This window comes from Chiloscyllium punctatum, chromosome 12 (genome assembly GCF_047496795.1).
Source record: "Chiloscyllium punctatum isolate Juve2018m chromosome 12, sChiPun1.3, whole genome shotgun sequence".
Taxonomy (NCBI): domain Eukaryota; kingdom Metazoa; phylum Chordata; class Chondrichthyes; order Orectolobiformes; family Hemiscylliidae; genus Chiloscyllium; species Chiloscyllium punctatum.
The window spans coordinates 2,004,766-2,021,574 of NC_092750.1; the positions used below are offsets into that span (position 1 = coordinate 2,004,766).

The following is a 16,809-nucleotide window of genomic DNA, read 5'->3' on the forward strand; positions in this document are numbered from 1 at the left end:
CACATTTGAATTTGATCAAGAATTAGTCATGCTGGAAAGCATTGCCATGATACCACATATCTCCATGGAAAAAAAAGTTAGTGCCATTTAGTGAGTGCGCGCACTGGTGGTGAAATACAAATGTAGAAGTTAGGAGCAGGAACAGGTAACTAAGATTTTCAAGTCTACTCCATCAATGATGCTGGCCGATCCAATTAGTCTATATCCCTGCCTGTCTGATAACTTTTTCACTCTCGTGCTTACAAGAATCTATCCACAACTGCCTTAAAAATACTCAAAGACTCTCTTTCCACTGTCTAAAGACTTATGACCCTCAAAGTTTTCTCCACCTCAATCCTTAAATGGGTCACCCATCTTTAAATAGTAACCATGAATTCACAAGAGGAAACATTCTTTCCACATACTGACTATCTTGTGCATTTCAACTGTTACCATTTGCCCTTATGAACTCCTGAAAATACAGCTGCATCCTGCCCAACTTTTCTTCATAAGACAAACTGCTCATTTTGGGTATTAGTCCAGTAAAGGTTCTCGAAACCTCTTTCGATGCACTTACACCCTTCCATAAATGACCAACCGGGTACACAGTGATGAGATCTCACCAACAACCATATAACTGAAGCACAAGCTTTCTTACTTGGTATTTCATCCCTCTTGCAATAAGTAATAACATTGTTAGCTTTCTTTCTTACTTCACCTATACTGCACGAATTGCAAAATGATATTTTAAGGTGACCACACCTCTCTTCATTTCAAATCTGTAATCTCACATGTTTCAGACAATAGGCTCCATTTCTGTTGTTCCTGGCAAAATGAACAAATTCACATATTCCCACATAATGTTTATTTTGCCATATCTTTGCCCACTCACAACCCATTTATATCCCTTTGCAGTCTCATATCCTCTTCACAGGACATTGTCCTACCTTTATCCTATCAGAAAATTTAGCAATAAACCTTTATTCAAGTCATTTACATAAACTATAAACAGTTGAGGCCTCAGCACTCATTTCCACAGCGCATCACTCACTACAACTTGTCGACCAGATGATAACCAACAGAAACCAACAAACAGTACTGCCAGTGGTTCTCCTTTAGCATGTTACTTCCTCTCAGTACTCGCCAGTTAAACATAATTTCCCTTTCATAAAACCATTTGGACTCTGTCCAATTATTGTAAACTTTTCTAAGCATCCTATTACTGCCTCTTTAATAACAGCTTCCAACATCATACTTATGACAGCTAACCAGCCTGTCGTTTTCTACTTTCTGCTTCTCCCTTTTCAGTGAGATTTTCAATTGAATGGAACATTCCCCAGACTTGAGAATTTTGGAAAATTAAGACCAAAGTATCAACTATCTTACTATTTCTTTTATGGTGACTCTATGATGAAAACATTTACCAGCTCCTTGGCTTTATTAGCCCACAGCTCTAGTAATATACTTCCACTTTCTTGGTGCTTGTCATGGAGTTCCTCCCACCCTTATATTTCCTCACATGCTATTCTGGGAATTTTGTTTTCCTCTACAGTGAAGCCTGATTAAAAAAAAGGTTGTTAAATTCACCTGCCACCTCCCTATTTTCTATTAATAATTCCTCAGTCTCATTTTCTTTATTTAGGACCATTGTTTACTTAATTTTAATATTGATAACTCTATTCATATTTGGTTTTGTATTTCTAGCTAACTTGCTCTTGTACTTTTTCTTCCTATCTTTGTTATGAGTTTTTTTCCAATATTTTATTCAGTCTTCTGACCTGCCACTCATCTGTGCACCAATTAGATGTTTTGTTCTTTAAATATGATACTGTTGCTAACTGTTTTAGTTAACAGATGATGGGCCCTTTCCTTGGAAAGGATCTATTTTGTGCATTCTATGTTCTCTAAAATTAAGGGTAATGCTTTTAAAAATAAGGGCTTTTGCATTTATGACTGAGAAAACATTTTTCATCTGAGGACACAATACAATTGGAACACATTTCCTCAAAAAATGTAGAGTAATCAGACCAGCCACAATCTTATTGAAGTTATGAGACCAGTGGCATACATTCACTCCTAATCTGTATGTGCATGCACTTAACTGTCCTTATTTCAGATTAAAATACCAGTCTTGGTACCATTCCCCTTTTTTTCCAAACGGAAAGAAAAGTTTAATCATTTGACCTCTGCTACCTTGGGATGCTTTAACTGAGATTGTTAATTAACCCTAACTTGTCCAGTACAGCTTGCTTTCTAGTTGGCTCCATAACATGCTGCCCAAATAGGCTTACCTGAAACCATGAACTACCCAATCAGGTCAATTTTTGCACAACTGATTCTTTCATTCTTTACATAAATTAGAAGTCCTCCCACTTTATTGCTGCATTTTGCTAACCAGCTTTTGTACTACAGCTTGTGTAGTTATTGTTAGACTGCATACCATTCCCACACATGACCTATATCTTTATGATTTCTTATCTCTACCCCAATTACTTCGACATCCTTGCAATCCTAAACCTAGTTAATCCCTTTGGTTGTGTTAAAACCATAATTCATAAACAGAGCCACCCTTCCACTTTTTCAGAGTTTCCTGTCCTTTCAAAATGACATCTACTCTTGAATATTCAGGTTTCAATCTATATCAGCCTGCACTCATACGTCAGCTACTAGACTGTACTTAATTATTTCCCTTTACACTCTCTTCATCTGTTTTGTTTTGAATGTGTGTACATCCAATAGCAATGTGCTGAAACCACCTCAAACCATTCAAAAGAACAAAATTGTAAAAAATACCACGTTTACTCAAAGCTCTCGTACTGATGCTGAGAATTACCAAGAGTTCTATCCTGAATATCTTCTCTTTGTGGTGTGATTTATACCTTTTTAATTTAGCCTTTCTTAAAAGGAAAGCAATATGTAGTAAAAGCTGAAAAGATTTACTGCAGTTCTTACCGAACTTTAACCTGCCATTTGAAGATGGTGTTTGGTCCGCACTCAGGGTGGATACGCAGAAATGGCTCATGGCTTTGTAAAACAAAATCAGAACAGTAATCTGAATAATTCCACCTACTTAACAACCAATTCATCTTAATATTACAATGCAGTATTAGCAATTTAAATAAAAAGGTACAAACTGCTGAAAAAACATTATAGTCCAAAGTAGACAATTCAAAAGAAGATCATCTTAAACTCAACCCCAGTCTCAAATTGGAGTGCACAATGATCATCAGACATCAGGTAACCACTAGATATTTTACCAGTGGCCTACAAAAATAATTAGGCTTTGAAAGCTTGAACTGAATTGCTCAGCTCGTTAGGATCCAACTCCTGACTTCCTGCTCAGCTCAAACAACTGCTAAAGATAACTGGCCCCCCAAGATGGGATCATTAGCACACATGGGGCAGGTACATTGTCATTGTACTACCTGACTCGTTAGCATCCGCAGCTGATGCACTGAGTAAAATCCTTCCCTACTGCCCAAGAAAGCCTAATGGAATTCAGAATTCTAATACTGCAGGTCCATTGATGCTCTCCTTTATTCACTGCTTCTTGCTTTCAAGGTATATGGCCTTAATAGGAGTCACACCAGCACTCAGTTGGTGGGTTCCACACAAGCCTCTCAGGGTATAACTCAATTGCCCAGGAGCATGTCATAGAACAGGAGAAAAGGGGAGCAGATAGTGTCCATCGACAGAAAATAGCTGGAGCCTTGTTTTCACTTCATTGCTCAGTTCTGCAATTGGAAACCCATCCTGGTTGTATCTGGGCCCAATTGTTAGACTATTCAGGACAACTGAAGACCAGCAATACAGTTCGGAGAGCCTTGACACATGCTCACCCCACAGAACCTTATACTTCTACCCAACAGCAGATAACATATTAAGTTTTAAGATCTCATCGGAAAGGAAGCACCTTCAATAGAGCAACTCTCTCAGCACTGCACTGAATTGCCAGCCTGAATTACATGTTTAAAACTTATGGGCAACACATCGGCTCAGTGGTAGCCACTGCTGCCTCTTAGCACCAGGTTCAATTCCAGCCTCAAGGCGACTGTGTGGAGTTTGCACATTCTCCCCATTTCTGCATGGGTTTCCTCCCACAATCCAAAGATGTGCAGGTTAGGTGAATTGGCCATGCTAAACTGCCCACAATGTTAAGGGATGTGTGGGTTCGGTGCATTAGTTAGGTGTAAATGTAGAGTAATAGGGTAGGGGAATGGGTCTGGGAAGGTTACTCTTTGGAGGGGTGGGTCAGTGTGAACTTGTTGGGCCTAATGGCCTTGTTTCCACACTGTAGGGATTCTATGAGACTTTGAAATATGGGTTTGACCGACAAACTGAGAGGAGGATGTTACCTGCTGAAGCAACACACGTAACAGTTCCTCACAAAATTCCCCAGTGTCAGCCTGTCCACTTCCTGTGCTCATGTAGGTACTTCTCTCCCTCTGGCAAAAATCCTCTGTGCTCTCACCTTGTTTGAAAAATAAGTGTGAAATCCTGTTCTCGGAAAAGCACCTTGGATACAGATTTGCAGATCTCCTTCACGTATACATGCACCACCATAGCATCTGTGCCTTTCTCATAGGAGTCATATTTAACAAAGTTCAGATTCACATAATTATCTGGAACTGCAGGACATCAGAAAGAATTACTGTTAATGCAATTTCAGGTCACACACAAGGCATCAGTACAATACATCCCACCCATCAGAGCAATCTGTGCTCAGCAAAATTTGAGGTACATCTTTCAGGAACCATCCAGGAACCGCCTACAGTCCACTCACTGCAGCAGTATCCAACTGCACCTTAAAAGATTGCTGTTTTTGAGTTTTAAATCTGTACGATGTCATTGTGGAACCCGGTCCAAGTAAAGATCACTAAGGGTAGGAAAACTTTCAGAGATGAGACAGATTTAGGTTGACCTTTTACTAGCTTGAATCTCTTCTCCTACGCTCGATATTAAGTATTCTAGATTTACTGCTTTCCATTTCAACAACCATCTTTTAAACTTTCCAAAAGTTATGACACATACATCTCCATTCCACGGAGTCTCCTGACACTCAGAGATTTGCTTTCTTTCTTATTCTTTTATTTTTCTCTTTGTTTCCTAGTGATCAGATGGGATCCAGCATTCACAATCCAGTCTGACCCCTGCCTTGCTGGAGATTTTAAACTTATTTTGGCTTCTACTGGGTTGAAGCAGGAAGGAAGCTTTCTTTGGCTGAAGGGGCAAGTCAGGACACTGGGGCCACAGCTACAGAATAAGTACCTGTAGTACGCAATTTAGGACTGAGATAGAGGAACTGCTTCACCTAGAAGTTGAAAAACCTTTGGATTTCTTTACCCCAGAGAACTGGGGAAGATCAGTCAGTAAGCCACAAATTGACAGATAGCTAGATATTAAAGGCAAAGTGATATGTATTACAAATTATTGCTTGGTCACACAGAAAATAAACTTATTTAAAATTGTTGGCGGTTTTTTGCAGTTGGTTTAAGATATACGGATTATACAGGAAAATGCATTTAGTTAGAAGGTCAGCCATAATGTTGTTAAATGACAGAGAAGACTTGCAGGGATGAAAGTCCTACCCCTCTCCAATGTACTGAGGATTGCTGCTCTGCAGTGTTTGGGGATGTTGACTTTAGTGTATCTTGGCCCCTAGTTCAGCCCAGATTGTGACCATGTTTGCAGTTGTCCTTTCACTGCTTAGTACAAAGTGAAATTAAATTTCAGCTCTCTTCGATCCTGCTTACACATTTACTCAACTTATTCTGTAACTTCTGATCATAGAAACTAGAAAATAGGAGCAGGAGTAGACCATTCGGCCTTTCAAGCCTGCACGACCATTCATTATGATCATGGCTGATCATCCAATCTCAGTATCCCTCACCCCATACCCCTTGATCCCTTTAACCGCAAGGACCACATCCAGCCCCCTCTTGGATATATCTAACTAACTGACCCCATCAGCTTTCTGTGGGAGAGAATTCTTCCTCATCTCAGTCCCGAATGGCTCACCCCTTATTCTTAGACTGTGAGCTCTAGTTCTGGAATCCCTCACATTGGGAGCAGTCTTCCCACATCTAGCCTTTCTGGTCCTATCAGGATTTTACATTTCTACGAGATCCTCTGTCACTATTCTCAACTCCAGTGAGTACATGCCCAGTCTATCCAGTCTTTCTTCATGCCATCCCAGGAATTAGTCTGATGAACCTTCCCTGGACTCCCTCAATTGAAGGAATGTCCTTCCTTAGACTAGGAAACAAAAACTGAGCACAATACTCAAGGTGTGGCCTCACCAAGGCCCTGTATAACTGCAGCAAGACATCCATACACCTAAACTCAAATCCTCTTGCGATGGAGGCCAGTATGCCATTAGTTTTCCTCACTGCCTGGTGCACCTTCATGCTAAACTTCAGCAACTGTTCCACCATGACAACCAGGTCTCATTGCACCTCACCTTTTCTTAAACTGGCACCATTTTAGACAATAGTCTGCTTTCTTGCTTTTGCAACCAAAGTGGACAACCTCACACTTATCTCCCAATTCTACTTGCACACCACTCCACACACATTTGAAAATGTCTGCAAATCTAATCACTTTGTGAAACTAATTTGATGATGTGAATTAGCACATCTTCTGCTCGTCCTTCACTATGAATATTTCTACAACCTTGCAATATAAAACCAGTTGCCAATAAACTATGTATGCTACATCCTGAACCAGCTCCAAATCCAATTATTCTGCAACTGCACGAAAGAGGAAAGGTGAGTGCCCAGGCTGTTGCCCTTGAAGAACATCATACACAAGGAAATAACACTGTCAGTTCTTCACATGTCATGTGATTGATGTCTTGTGACCATGCCCTTGAGATCCATTACACACAATGTACTTGGAATTAGCTGACACAAAATTGCTGCCTCTAGCTTGGTTTCACAGGATCTAGTAACTGAAGCCTTCCTATTCTTTTTTCAATTGCAACTGTAGAACCCTTTAACCCTCTACCTGTTCTCAGAAGAAAATATCTGATTAATCTGATAGCTTCTCTGGAGGATCTAAAATGCCACTCAAAGTCAAGAGCAACATTATTCTGAGCCAGTTTACCACAGGGCCCTCATTAAAATTTGCGCTGAAATTGGCCACGAACGTTTAGACCCAAAGTTTCCAACACTGGATCTTACAGCACAGAAAGAGACTATTTGGCCCACTGCTTGTGCACTGGTTCTTTGAAAGCTCTCCAATTAGTCCCTCACCCCTGTCCGCCCACATACGCTGCAAATTTAGGCTATTCAAATATTTGTTCAAATTCCTTTCAAGGTCCTGGCTTTTTGGCTTATTAAGAAATCTGTTCCCTCTGGTTTCCATTACTGCCTTCCAATAAAAGTGGACTTCATGGTTACACTACCAGAACCAAATCAACTTTGATCATAAATTAAATCCTTGAACAGGTCTCTGATCAAACACCAAGTACACAACAGATTTCAAAAACTTAGGCTCACAGGTTACAACAGCACATGCGTGATACCCAAGGTGATGGTGAACATTGCAGAGCGCCCAGGACACACTGATCCCAGCAAACAGCATCCTACTGTTTTCCATTTGTATACATAATGCAGGAAAATGTAAACTTGTCTACCTGGGAAGAATGGGAAAGCAGTATTCTATTTAAAAGAGAAAAGATACAAAGGGATCTGAGTGCCCTGGCATATGAATCACCATGAGAGAGCCTACAGATTCTGAAGAAGGGTCGCTGGACTCTAGTTTGTCCAGCAATTTCTGTTCTTGTTTCAGATTTCCAGCACCTGCAGTTCTTCATTTTATTTAAGATAAAGTCTACAAGTCTGGTAAGTAATTAGGAAGGCAAATGGAATGCTATTTATTATGCTGGGCATGGAATATCGAAAATTGAATTTTATTGACGCTTTACAAAGAATTGGTGAGAACACAGCTGAATCAGTGTGCCGTTTTGGTCTAATTTGAAAAAAGGAGACAGCCGTCTTTCAAGACACTTTAGAGAAGATTTACTCAACCCATTGCAGAGGCAAAGAGATTATAATATGATACAATTAAAAAGGTGGGATTTTTCCTGTGATGAACGGGATGAATGTCGATTTCTCAAGCTTCTTCATTTCCCCTCCCCCCACCTTATCGCAGTCCCAACCCCCCTCATTCAGCACCACCCACTCGGCCTGCAATCTTCTTCCCGACCTCTCTGCCCCCACCCTCCCCTCCTCCCACCTATCGTATTCCCAGCGCCCCTCCCCCCTACCCTTTATCTCAGCCCGCTTGGCACACCAGCCTCATTCCTGAAGAAGGGCTTATGCCCAAAACATTGATTCTCCTGCTCCTCGGATGCTGCCTGACCTGCTGTGTATTGCCAGCACCACATTTTTCAACTCTGGTCTCCAGCATCTGCAGTCCTTACTTTCTCCTAGTATTATTGAAACATACAAGATCCAGAGGGGACATAACAGGAGGATGATATCCTGAGAGGATATTCCTTTTTGGAGGAAAGACTAAATTAGAACATGTATTTTAATGGCCTTACTTTTAAGATGGGAATGACAGAAATCCTTTCGCAGAGGGTTGTTAGTCTGTGGAATTCTTTTTCCACGGCACGGTGGCACAGTGGTTAGCACTGCTGCCTCACAGCGCCAGAGACCCGGGTTCAATTCCCGCCTCAGGCGACTGACTGTGTGGAGTTTGCACGTTCTCCCCGTGTCTGCGTGGGTTTCCTCCGGGTGCTCCGGTTTCCTCCCACAGTCCAAAAGATGTGCAGGTCAGGTGAATTGGCCATGCTAAATTGCCCCTAGTGTTAGGTAAGGGGTAGATGTAGGGGTGGGTTGCGCTTCGGCGGGGCGGTGTGGACTTGTTGGGCCGAAGGGCCTGTTTCCACACTGTAAGTAATCTAATCTAAAACAACAAAAGCTGGATCATTGAATTTATTCAAGACCGAGAAAGACTTTTGATAGACAATGAGGTCATAGAAACAGAATACAGGAGAAGGCCATTCTATCCATCAAGCCTGCTCCACCATTCAACATCATGGCTGACCATCCAACAGTTCTTGCTTTCACCCAATACCCTTTGAACTCTTTAGCACTATGAACTATATCTAGGAAAATATTCAATGTTTTGACTTCAGCTGCTTTCTGTGACAGACAATTCCACAAGCTCACCACTCTGGGGGAAGGATTTTCTCCTCATCTCAGTCCTAAGTGAACTACGCCATATGTTTACACGATGACCCCCAAGATCAGGGGCTCAAGCACTTGAACTTCAACTGAGCAGAGGGAGGGGAGTAACAAAACTGGAGTATTGAAGAAACACGGCAGGTTTGGCAGCATCTCCAGAAAGAAGAACTGAGTAACCCTTTAGCAGAAAGGGGAATCGGGGGGGGGGGGGGGGGGGGTGTGTGTGTGTGTGTGGAGCGAGGGGGGAAAAGGAGAGCAAGGGAGGGGGGAGATCGAGAGCGCGAGAGAGAGTGAGAGCGAGAGCGAGACTGTTGACAGGGGAAAGACGACTACGTAGAAGAGATGGTGAAAGAAGCCTGAGCAAAATATAAGGGGAGGGCTGACAAACCAGAAACATTAACTGTACTTCTCACTCCACAGATGATGCCAGATATGCTTAGTTTCTCCTGTATTTTATTTCAGATTTCCATTATTACTCACTTATTTACAATATATGGAGAAAGTGAGGACTGCAGATGCTGGAGACCAGAGTTGAAAAGTGTGGTGCTGGAAAAGCACAGCAGGCCAGGCAGCATCCGAGGAGCAGGAGAATCAATGTTTCGGGCATAAGCCCTTCTTCAGGAGAAGGGCTTATGCCCAAAACATCGATTCTCCTGCCCCTCGGATGCTACCTGGTCTGCTGCGCTTTTCCAGAACCACACTATTTACAATATATGCACATTTGATGAAATTAAAAATCCAGAATTAACTGTCCTTGCAAAACATTAGATGGTTTCAATTACACTATCTGATGACTCACTATCCAGCGTGACTCTTAAACATGTGAGGACAGAGGTTATCCAGTTTCAATGTTAGATCTGTGCCACGGCAGCTGATCTCAGCCTGAATATCAACTGAGGAGTAACATTTGGAATCAGTGTCCTTGGAAAGAAACCAAAATCAGCCATGGCTCCTTGTTCTGGTCAGCATAGTGGTCCTAGCTGGAAAGCCACTGTATTTAAATGTTGGCTAAATGGTGAAATTGGAGTTACTTCTCAAAGTGGTAGCCATTAGGAAGGAGTGAACAGGCTGGGATTCCTTCCTTAAAAAAAAGGCTGGGTGGGGGGGGGGTGCGGGTGGCATTGAATCTGCCATGCCTGCCTCTACCACCTCTGCTGGCAACACGTTCCACATGCCCACTACCCTCTGTGCAAAGTACTTGCTGCGTGTATCCCCATTAAACTTTCCACCTCTCACCTTGAAAGAGTGACCTCTTGGTATTGAATCCTTCACCCTGGGAAAAAGCTGGTCTCTATCCACCCTGTCTATATCCTTCATGATTTTGTAAACCTCAATCAGGTCCCCCCTCAATCTCCTGTTTTCATTAGAAAAACAACCTAGCCTACTCAATCTTTTTTCATAGCAAGCACCTTCCATACCAGGCAACACCCTCATAAACCTTCTCTGCACCCTCTCTAAAGAGTCCACATTCTTTTGGTAATGTGGCAACCAGAACTGTACATGGTGTTCCAAATGCAGCCGAACCAATGTCGTGTACAAAGTTAACATGACTTGCCAGCTCTTATACTCAATACCCCGTCCAATGAAGGCAAGCAAACCATATGCCTTCTTGACCACTCTACCCACCTGTGCAGCAACCTTCAGGGTACAATGGAGCTGAACTCCCAGATCTCTCTGCCCATCAACTTTGCCCAAGGTCCTTCCATTCATTGTATAATTTACTCTAGAATTACTCTTGCCTAAATGATCACCTCACATTTGTCTGGATTGAAAACCATCTGCCACTTTTCCGCCCAACTCTCCAGTCTATCTATATCCTCCTGTATTCTCTGACAGTCCCTTATGCTTTCTGCTACTCCACCAATCTTTGTGTCAACTGCAAACTTGATCATACCAACAGTGCCCTCTTCCAGATCATTTATACATATTACAAACAACAGGGGCCCCAGTACTGACCCCTGTGGAACTCTACTGGTCACCTTTCTTCATTTCGAGAAACTCCCTTCAACGACTACTCTGTCTCCTGTTGCTCAACCAGTTCTTTATCCACCTAGCTAGAACACCCTGCACACCATGTGACTTCACTTTCTCCATTAGTCTACCATGGGAACCTTATCAAACGCCTTACTAAAGTCCATGTAGATGACATCAACAGCCCTTCCTTCATCTATCAACTCGGTCACTTCCTCAAAGAACTCTATTAAGTTGGTAAGGCACGATCTCCCCCGCACAAAACCATGTTGCCTATCACTGATAAGCCCATTCTTTTATAAATATAAATAGATCCTATCCCTCAGTACCTTCTCCAGCAACTTTCCTATCACTGACGTCAGCCTCACTGGTCTGTAGTTACCTGGAATATCCCTACTACCCTCCTTGTACAGGGGACAACATGAGCAACCTTCCAGTCCTCCGGCACCTCACCTGTATTTAAGGATGCCACAAAGATATCTGTCAGGGCCCCAGCTATTTCCTCTCTGACCTCCCTCAGCAACCTGGGATTGATCCCATCCAGTCCTGGGGATTTGTCCACCTTAATAACCTCTAGCATACCCAACACATCATCTCTACTTATGCTAACGTGATCCAGACTAATCAAACTTCTATCTCCAATCTCAAGATTCATCATGTTCCTCTCCTCAGTGAACATCGTTCAGAATCTCACCCACTCTCTCAGGTTCGACACACAGCCTTCCTTCATTATCCTTATGTGGACCAATCCTTTCTCTAGTTACCCGCTTGCTTCTTATACAAGAATAAAATGCTTTGGGATTCTCCTTAATTCTGCTCGCTAAAGCTATTTCATGACCCCTTTTAGCCCATTTGATTCCTCGTTTAAGATTTGTCCTACTCTTCCGATATTCTTCCAGGGCTCGTTCTGTTCGTAGCTGCCTAGACCTTATGTACGCTTCCCTTTTCCTCTTGGCTAGTCGTACAATTTCTCCCGTCATCCACGGTTCACAAATCTTGCCCTTTCTATCCTTTGCCTTCAACGGAACATGCCTATCCTGCACTATCTTTGAAAGTCTCCCACATCTCAAATGTGGACTTCCCTTCAAATAGCTGTGTCCAATCCGTATTTCCCAGCTCTGCCTAACTTTGATATAATTGGCCTTGGCCCAGTTTAATATTCTTCCCTTAGGACCACTCTCATCTTTATCTACGAGTATTCTAAAACTTACAGAATTGTGGTCACTGTTCCCAAAGAAATCCCCCACCAAAACTTCTACCACCTGTCCTGGCTCATTCCCAGTACCAGGTCCAATATGGCCCCTTCTCTTGTCGGATTATTAATATACTGCTCTAGAAAACTTTCCTGGATGCTTCTTAGAAATTCAACCCCATCCAGACCTCTGACAAGCAGTGCCTGCCACGGTGCCATGATCCTGGCAACTACTACCCTCCCCTGGTGAGCGATCTCCCCCAAAAGTATCCAAAACGGTATACCTGTTTTGGAGGGAGATGACCGCAGGGGACACCTACACTGCCTTCCTACTCTTTTTCTGTCTTTTGGTCACCCATTCACTGTCTTCCTCAGCAATCCTAACCTGCGGTGTGACCAATTCACTAAATGTGCTATCCACGACCTCCTCAGCATCGCGGATGCTCCACAGTGAGTTCATCTGCAGCTCCAGATCCATCATGCGGTTCAAACAAGAGCTGCAGGTGGACACACTTCTTGCCAGTGTAAGAGTCAGGAACATCAGACATGTTCCTAAGCTCCCACCATCAAACAAGAGGCACAGGCCTCTTTCACTTGCAGGAGACACCAAAACTGTAGCCTGTAACATCAATACATTTAAGATAGCAGCTCAGTATGAGAGCAACAGGACCAGAAAGAGGTTTTGATGGAGTTAGATGCAGTAAGTTGGAGGAAGTTCATGTGAAGCCTAACATCTCTAATTATTTGGGTTGATTAGCTTGTTTCTGATTTATGTTCATTCTTTGCATCAGGATTTAATGGAAAGAAGAAAATTGGCAAAAAATGAAGTGTTTCCATTCCAGTTTTCTGTATAAAATATTTTAAGACGTGCAAAAACATAATTACCTTCAACTTGTTCCTTGGCATGCTCCTTTTTCTGACTGGTATTGCCCACAGCTGAGCTAGGCAGTACAGCAGCATCTTCCACAGGTCTTTTCATTGGAAGTATTTCTCCAGTTATTTCTTCAACAGAGTTCACCTGCTTTCCAAAAGATGTTCCAATAGTGTTCTTGTGCTGAGAAGGGCTCTGAGTCACAGGTTCCTCCAATGCAGTTTCAGAAACCCCAATCCTGTCTCCAGCAGTTTCCAGAGTTTCAACCTCTGCTGCATTAACTATCTGTTCCATAGGAACACCTACATCAGCTGAAGCCTTTGCCACAGCCTCACAGAGAAAACCAGCTGTTATAGCATTGACATCCTGTTTCTTGGGCAGCAGTTTCTCTTTCTCAGTCACATCGATCTTTGGAAAGAAAATACAGGCATTATTGTCACTGTCGATTTAACTGGTGTTTTACACTTCTCGGCCAGTTCTTCATGAGATCAGGTCAGGAAGACACAGACACTTTGACTTCTTTCCTGAATGTAAATCCATTTTCCACAAGGTGCATTTATATACCTTTATTATAAGGCTACATCCCAAGGCACTACAGACGTGCTGGGTGACAACAGAGATGGGAAGGCAGGGGATCTTTCCAGTCCTGCAACAGCTGCTCACTGCATTCATTTACCCACTCTGATAAAACTGTCCACCTGTCATTTACCTTATCCTTTGTTTAAAATAAATTCTGGACTTTTGAACCAAATCTGTCCAAGTATGGTTTAGTTTCACCTTTTTGATGCTGCTTAGCATGCTGTATAACCTGCCTATGGCCAATCAGAAATCTCTTGATGGAACAGACGTTCTCTCCTGTAAGCTCTCCTCTCTGACAACTGGGAGCAGCCTCATTTGATTTCTTCTGCAATCTCACTAGGGCACAGATATCCTTTTACATTTTTATGCCCATGTCTGCACCCAGTAATTTATGTGCACCTTCCCAGGGTTTTGCACAACTTTAGCACATTTCCCAGCCACTGACTATCCTATCTGCTTTATTTACTGGCAACTCTGTTCAGAAAAGCTGTAAAAATCAAATATCTCTAATTCTCTTTCAACATCATAACTGGGCCAGTTCTGTCCTGGCCATCGAGAACTTTAGTCCCAACACAGCTTTTTATGAAAAAAATTTCATTGATCATTACAAATCTAATGACAACCAATGAGACTACTACAATAAATCATCCAGGTATTGGGTCAAGAGGCTAAATTCAGATCCTGACAAGTGCAAGACTGTAAGAATATAATTGGCTTACAATATAAAAGCGATATTGATTCACCAATATGACTCTACTATTTGTGCACACATGAGACTTTAGGCCACACAGCAGTTAAGGTACTGCCCTCTGATGTGACCACCTTTGTAGAACCATGAGAAATGGGCAAAGACCATGGTCACAGCAACACTGTCCAGAATCCAGATTTATACTCAAATTCCAGTCACCATCTCTGTAATTGGCACTCTTAATTAGGGATACAAATACTAATGCGTCCATTTAAACTGTTAAAATTATATCCTGTTAGCTGTTTAAATGTTAATAGATGTGCTTAATGATAAAAATTCCTTGAAGCCCTATATTTTAGAACAATCCAGTGGTTCCATATTGGAAGATGCAGGTCTGGTTCCACTGAACGAGTCCTAACCCTAACCTCAGCTTTAAAAGGCTTGAAGTCTGTATCATAAGAAGTTGTACAAAGTGTATTTAGGGCAAGATGCCTCACAACTATTCTGAGGAAGGTTCACTGGATTTGAAATGTTAACTTTAATTTGTCTTTAAAAATGCTGCCGCTGAGCTTTTCCAGCATTTTCTGTTCTTGCCTCACAACTATGCTAGGTGGAAATTGCTGCGAATGGGCATTGAAGACAGAGTGTAAAATGGTTAGAGTCCAGCATCCATTACACTAGTGCTGCAGCCTAGCTCCCTCGGTAATGGTGGAAACCACGTTTAGATCCCCATGAACCAATGGCCAAACAGGTGCAATAACTTGCCAGACATGAACGCTCTGCAGGGTAAACCAGGCCAATTGTGTATTTCAAAAAGCACTCCTGTTCAATTTTCCATTTGCAGAATACAGGTGTACTTCCTAACCTGAAAACAACACACAAAATCCCAATACGCTTGCTGCATTTTTCCATGTGGCAGTACGTCTCAAAATATTTAAAGCCAGTGAATGAAATTAAGTGCAAAACATTAATTGGAAGATCAACACATATTGCTTAAATATTTATTATTTTATATTTCTGCTGCTAACAGTCGAACTGTATTAATTGATAAGAAGCCAACTGACAACAGGAAATAAAGGCAAATCCTTACGGTTAACTACTGATGGTCAAACTGAGCAAAAAAAAAGAGAAAATCAGGGAGAGTCAACACAATCAACTGGAAAAATCTTCATCTAAAGCACAGAAATGGTGTATAAAAAACATACAAGTTTTGTTAAAACTATAAAAGGCATAAGTCAGATCACAGTTAGAACACTGAGCAGTTTGGGTCCCCTCTCCAAAGGTAGATAAATTGGTATTTGAAAGAGCTCGAAGGTGGTTCACTAGGTTGATTCTGCGTATGCAGGGATTTTATGAGGAGACGAGGAGAGGCTGAGTATGTTCGGCCTGCGCTCAGTGAAGTTTAGAATGGGAGGAGACTTTACCAAAACAAAATTTTCTTTTAGGGGTTTGATAGGATCAATGCAGAGGTTGTTTTCCTCTGTGGGAGAGTATTTGAAACAGAGGGAATAATCTCTGAGTAAGAGATTGCATATTTAAAATAAAGAGAGAGCATGAATTCCTTTTTTCTCTTCGAGGTAGTCAATCTGTGGAATTCCTTACCATGAAGGTCTGTAGATGCTAGGCTAGTAAGTATAATCAAGGTCAAGGCAGATTTTTTATCAGCAAGAGAATCAAGGGTTATGGGGAGAAGGCTGAAAACTGGAGTGGAGATTATCAGGTCAGCCGTGATCTCATGAGCAGACTTGATGGGCTGAATGGTCTACCTCTTTCTATTTTTATGGTCTTATAGAAGTACCCAATTTATTTTTGGTTGAGTATAAAGAAGTTATTAAATAAGAAGTGAAATGATATATATCACATCAGAAAGCAATAAAAATAAAAGAATGTGACTGTCAATTGAGCTGGTGCAACATACAATAGAAGCTGAACTACAGCAAGAGGCAAAGTAGGGAAAAGAATGGTGTTTGTTGTGCTGTTGCCATGACTGTGAATTTATGAAATGTCCCACAGAGACCAAGTCCCTGTATCATCATTAACAGAATGACTAATATTTAGCTATTTCCTCCAGCACCTGAAGAAACACATGTTAGACAGTGCACATTAGCATAAAAAACAATATAGTCTGCCAACTCAATGGTTTTGTTATGCAGATCAAGGAATAATCTCTTCTCCTTTTCCTAATCTGAGAAAATTAAAACCAGTTTTAACTTTCCATCTTCAATACAGAATTTTTTCAGACTTATTTTCTAAGCCTACGTGCAGCACTCTGCTGGAGGTCAGCCATACTACCCCACCCAGGCAGAAGCATGCTATGAGCGTAGTGGCAAGTATT

General features: G+C 41.9%; 1 protein-coding gene across 9 annotated transcripts in view; it reads right to left on the reverse strand.

The window, feature by feature from the left end:
- usp19 (ubiquitin specific peptidase 19) overlaps positions 1 to 16,809 on the reverse strand; it is a 162,533-nt gene that overhangs the window by 74,794 nt on the left and 70,930 nt on the right. For all 9 annotated transcript variants that reach the window (XM_072581747.1, XM_072581744.1, XM_072581742.1 and 6 more), the window contains 3 exons: positions 13,222 to 13,615; positions 4,451 to 4,607; positions 2,932 to 3,003 (listed from right to left, as the gene is read on the reverse strand). In XM_072581747.1, coding sequence (XP_072437848.1) covers positions 2,932 to 3,003; positions 4,451 to 4,607; positions 13,222 to 13,615 — 623 coding nt within the window. The remainder of the gene's footprint in view (positions 1 to 2,931; positions 3,004 to 4,450; positions 4,608 to 13,221; positions 13,616 to 16,809) is intronic.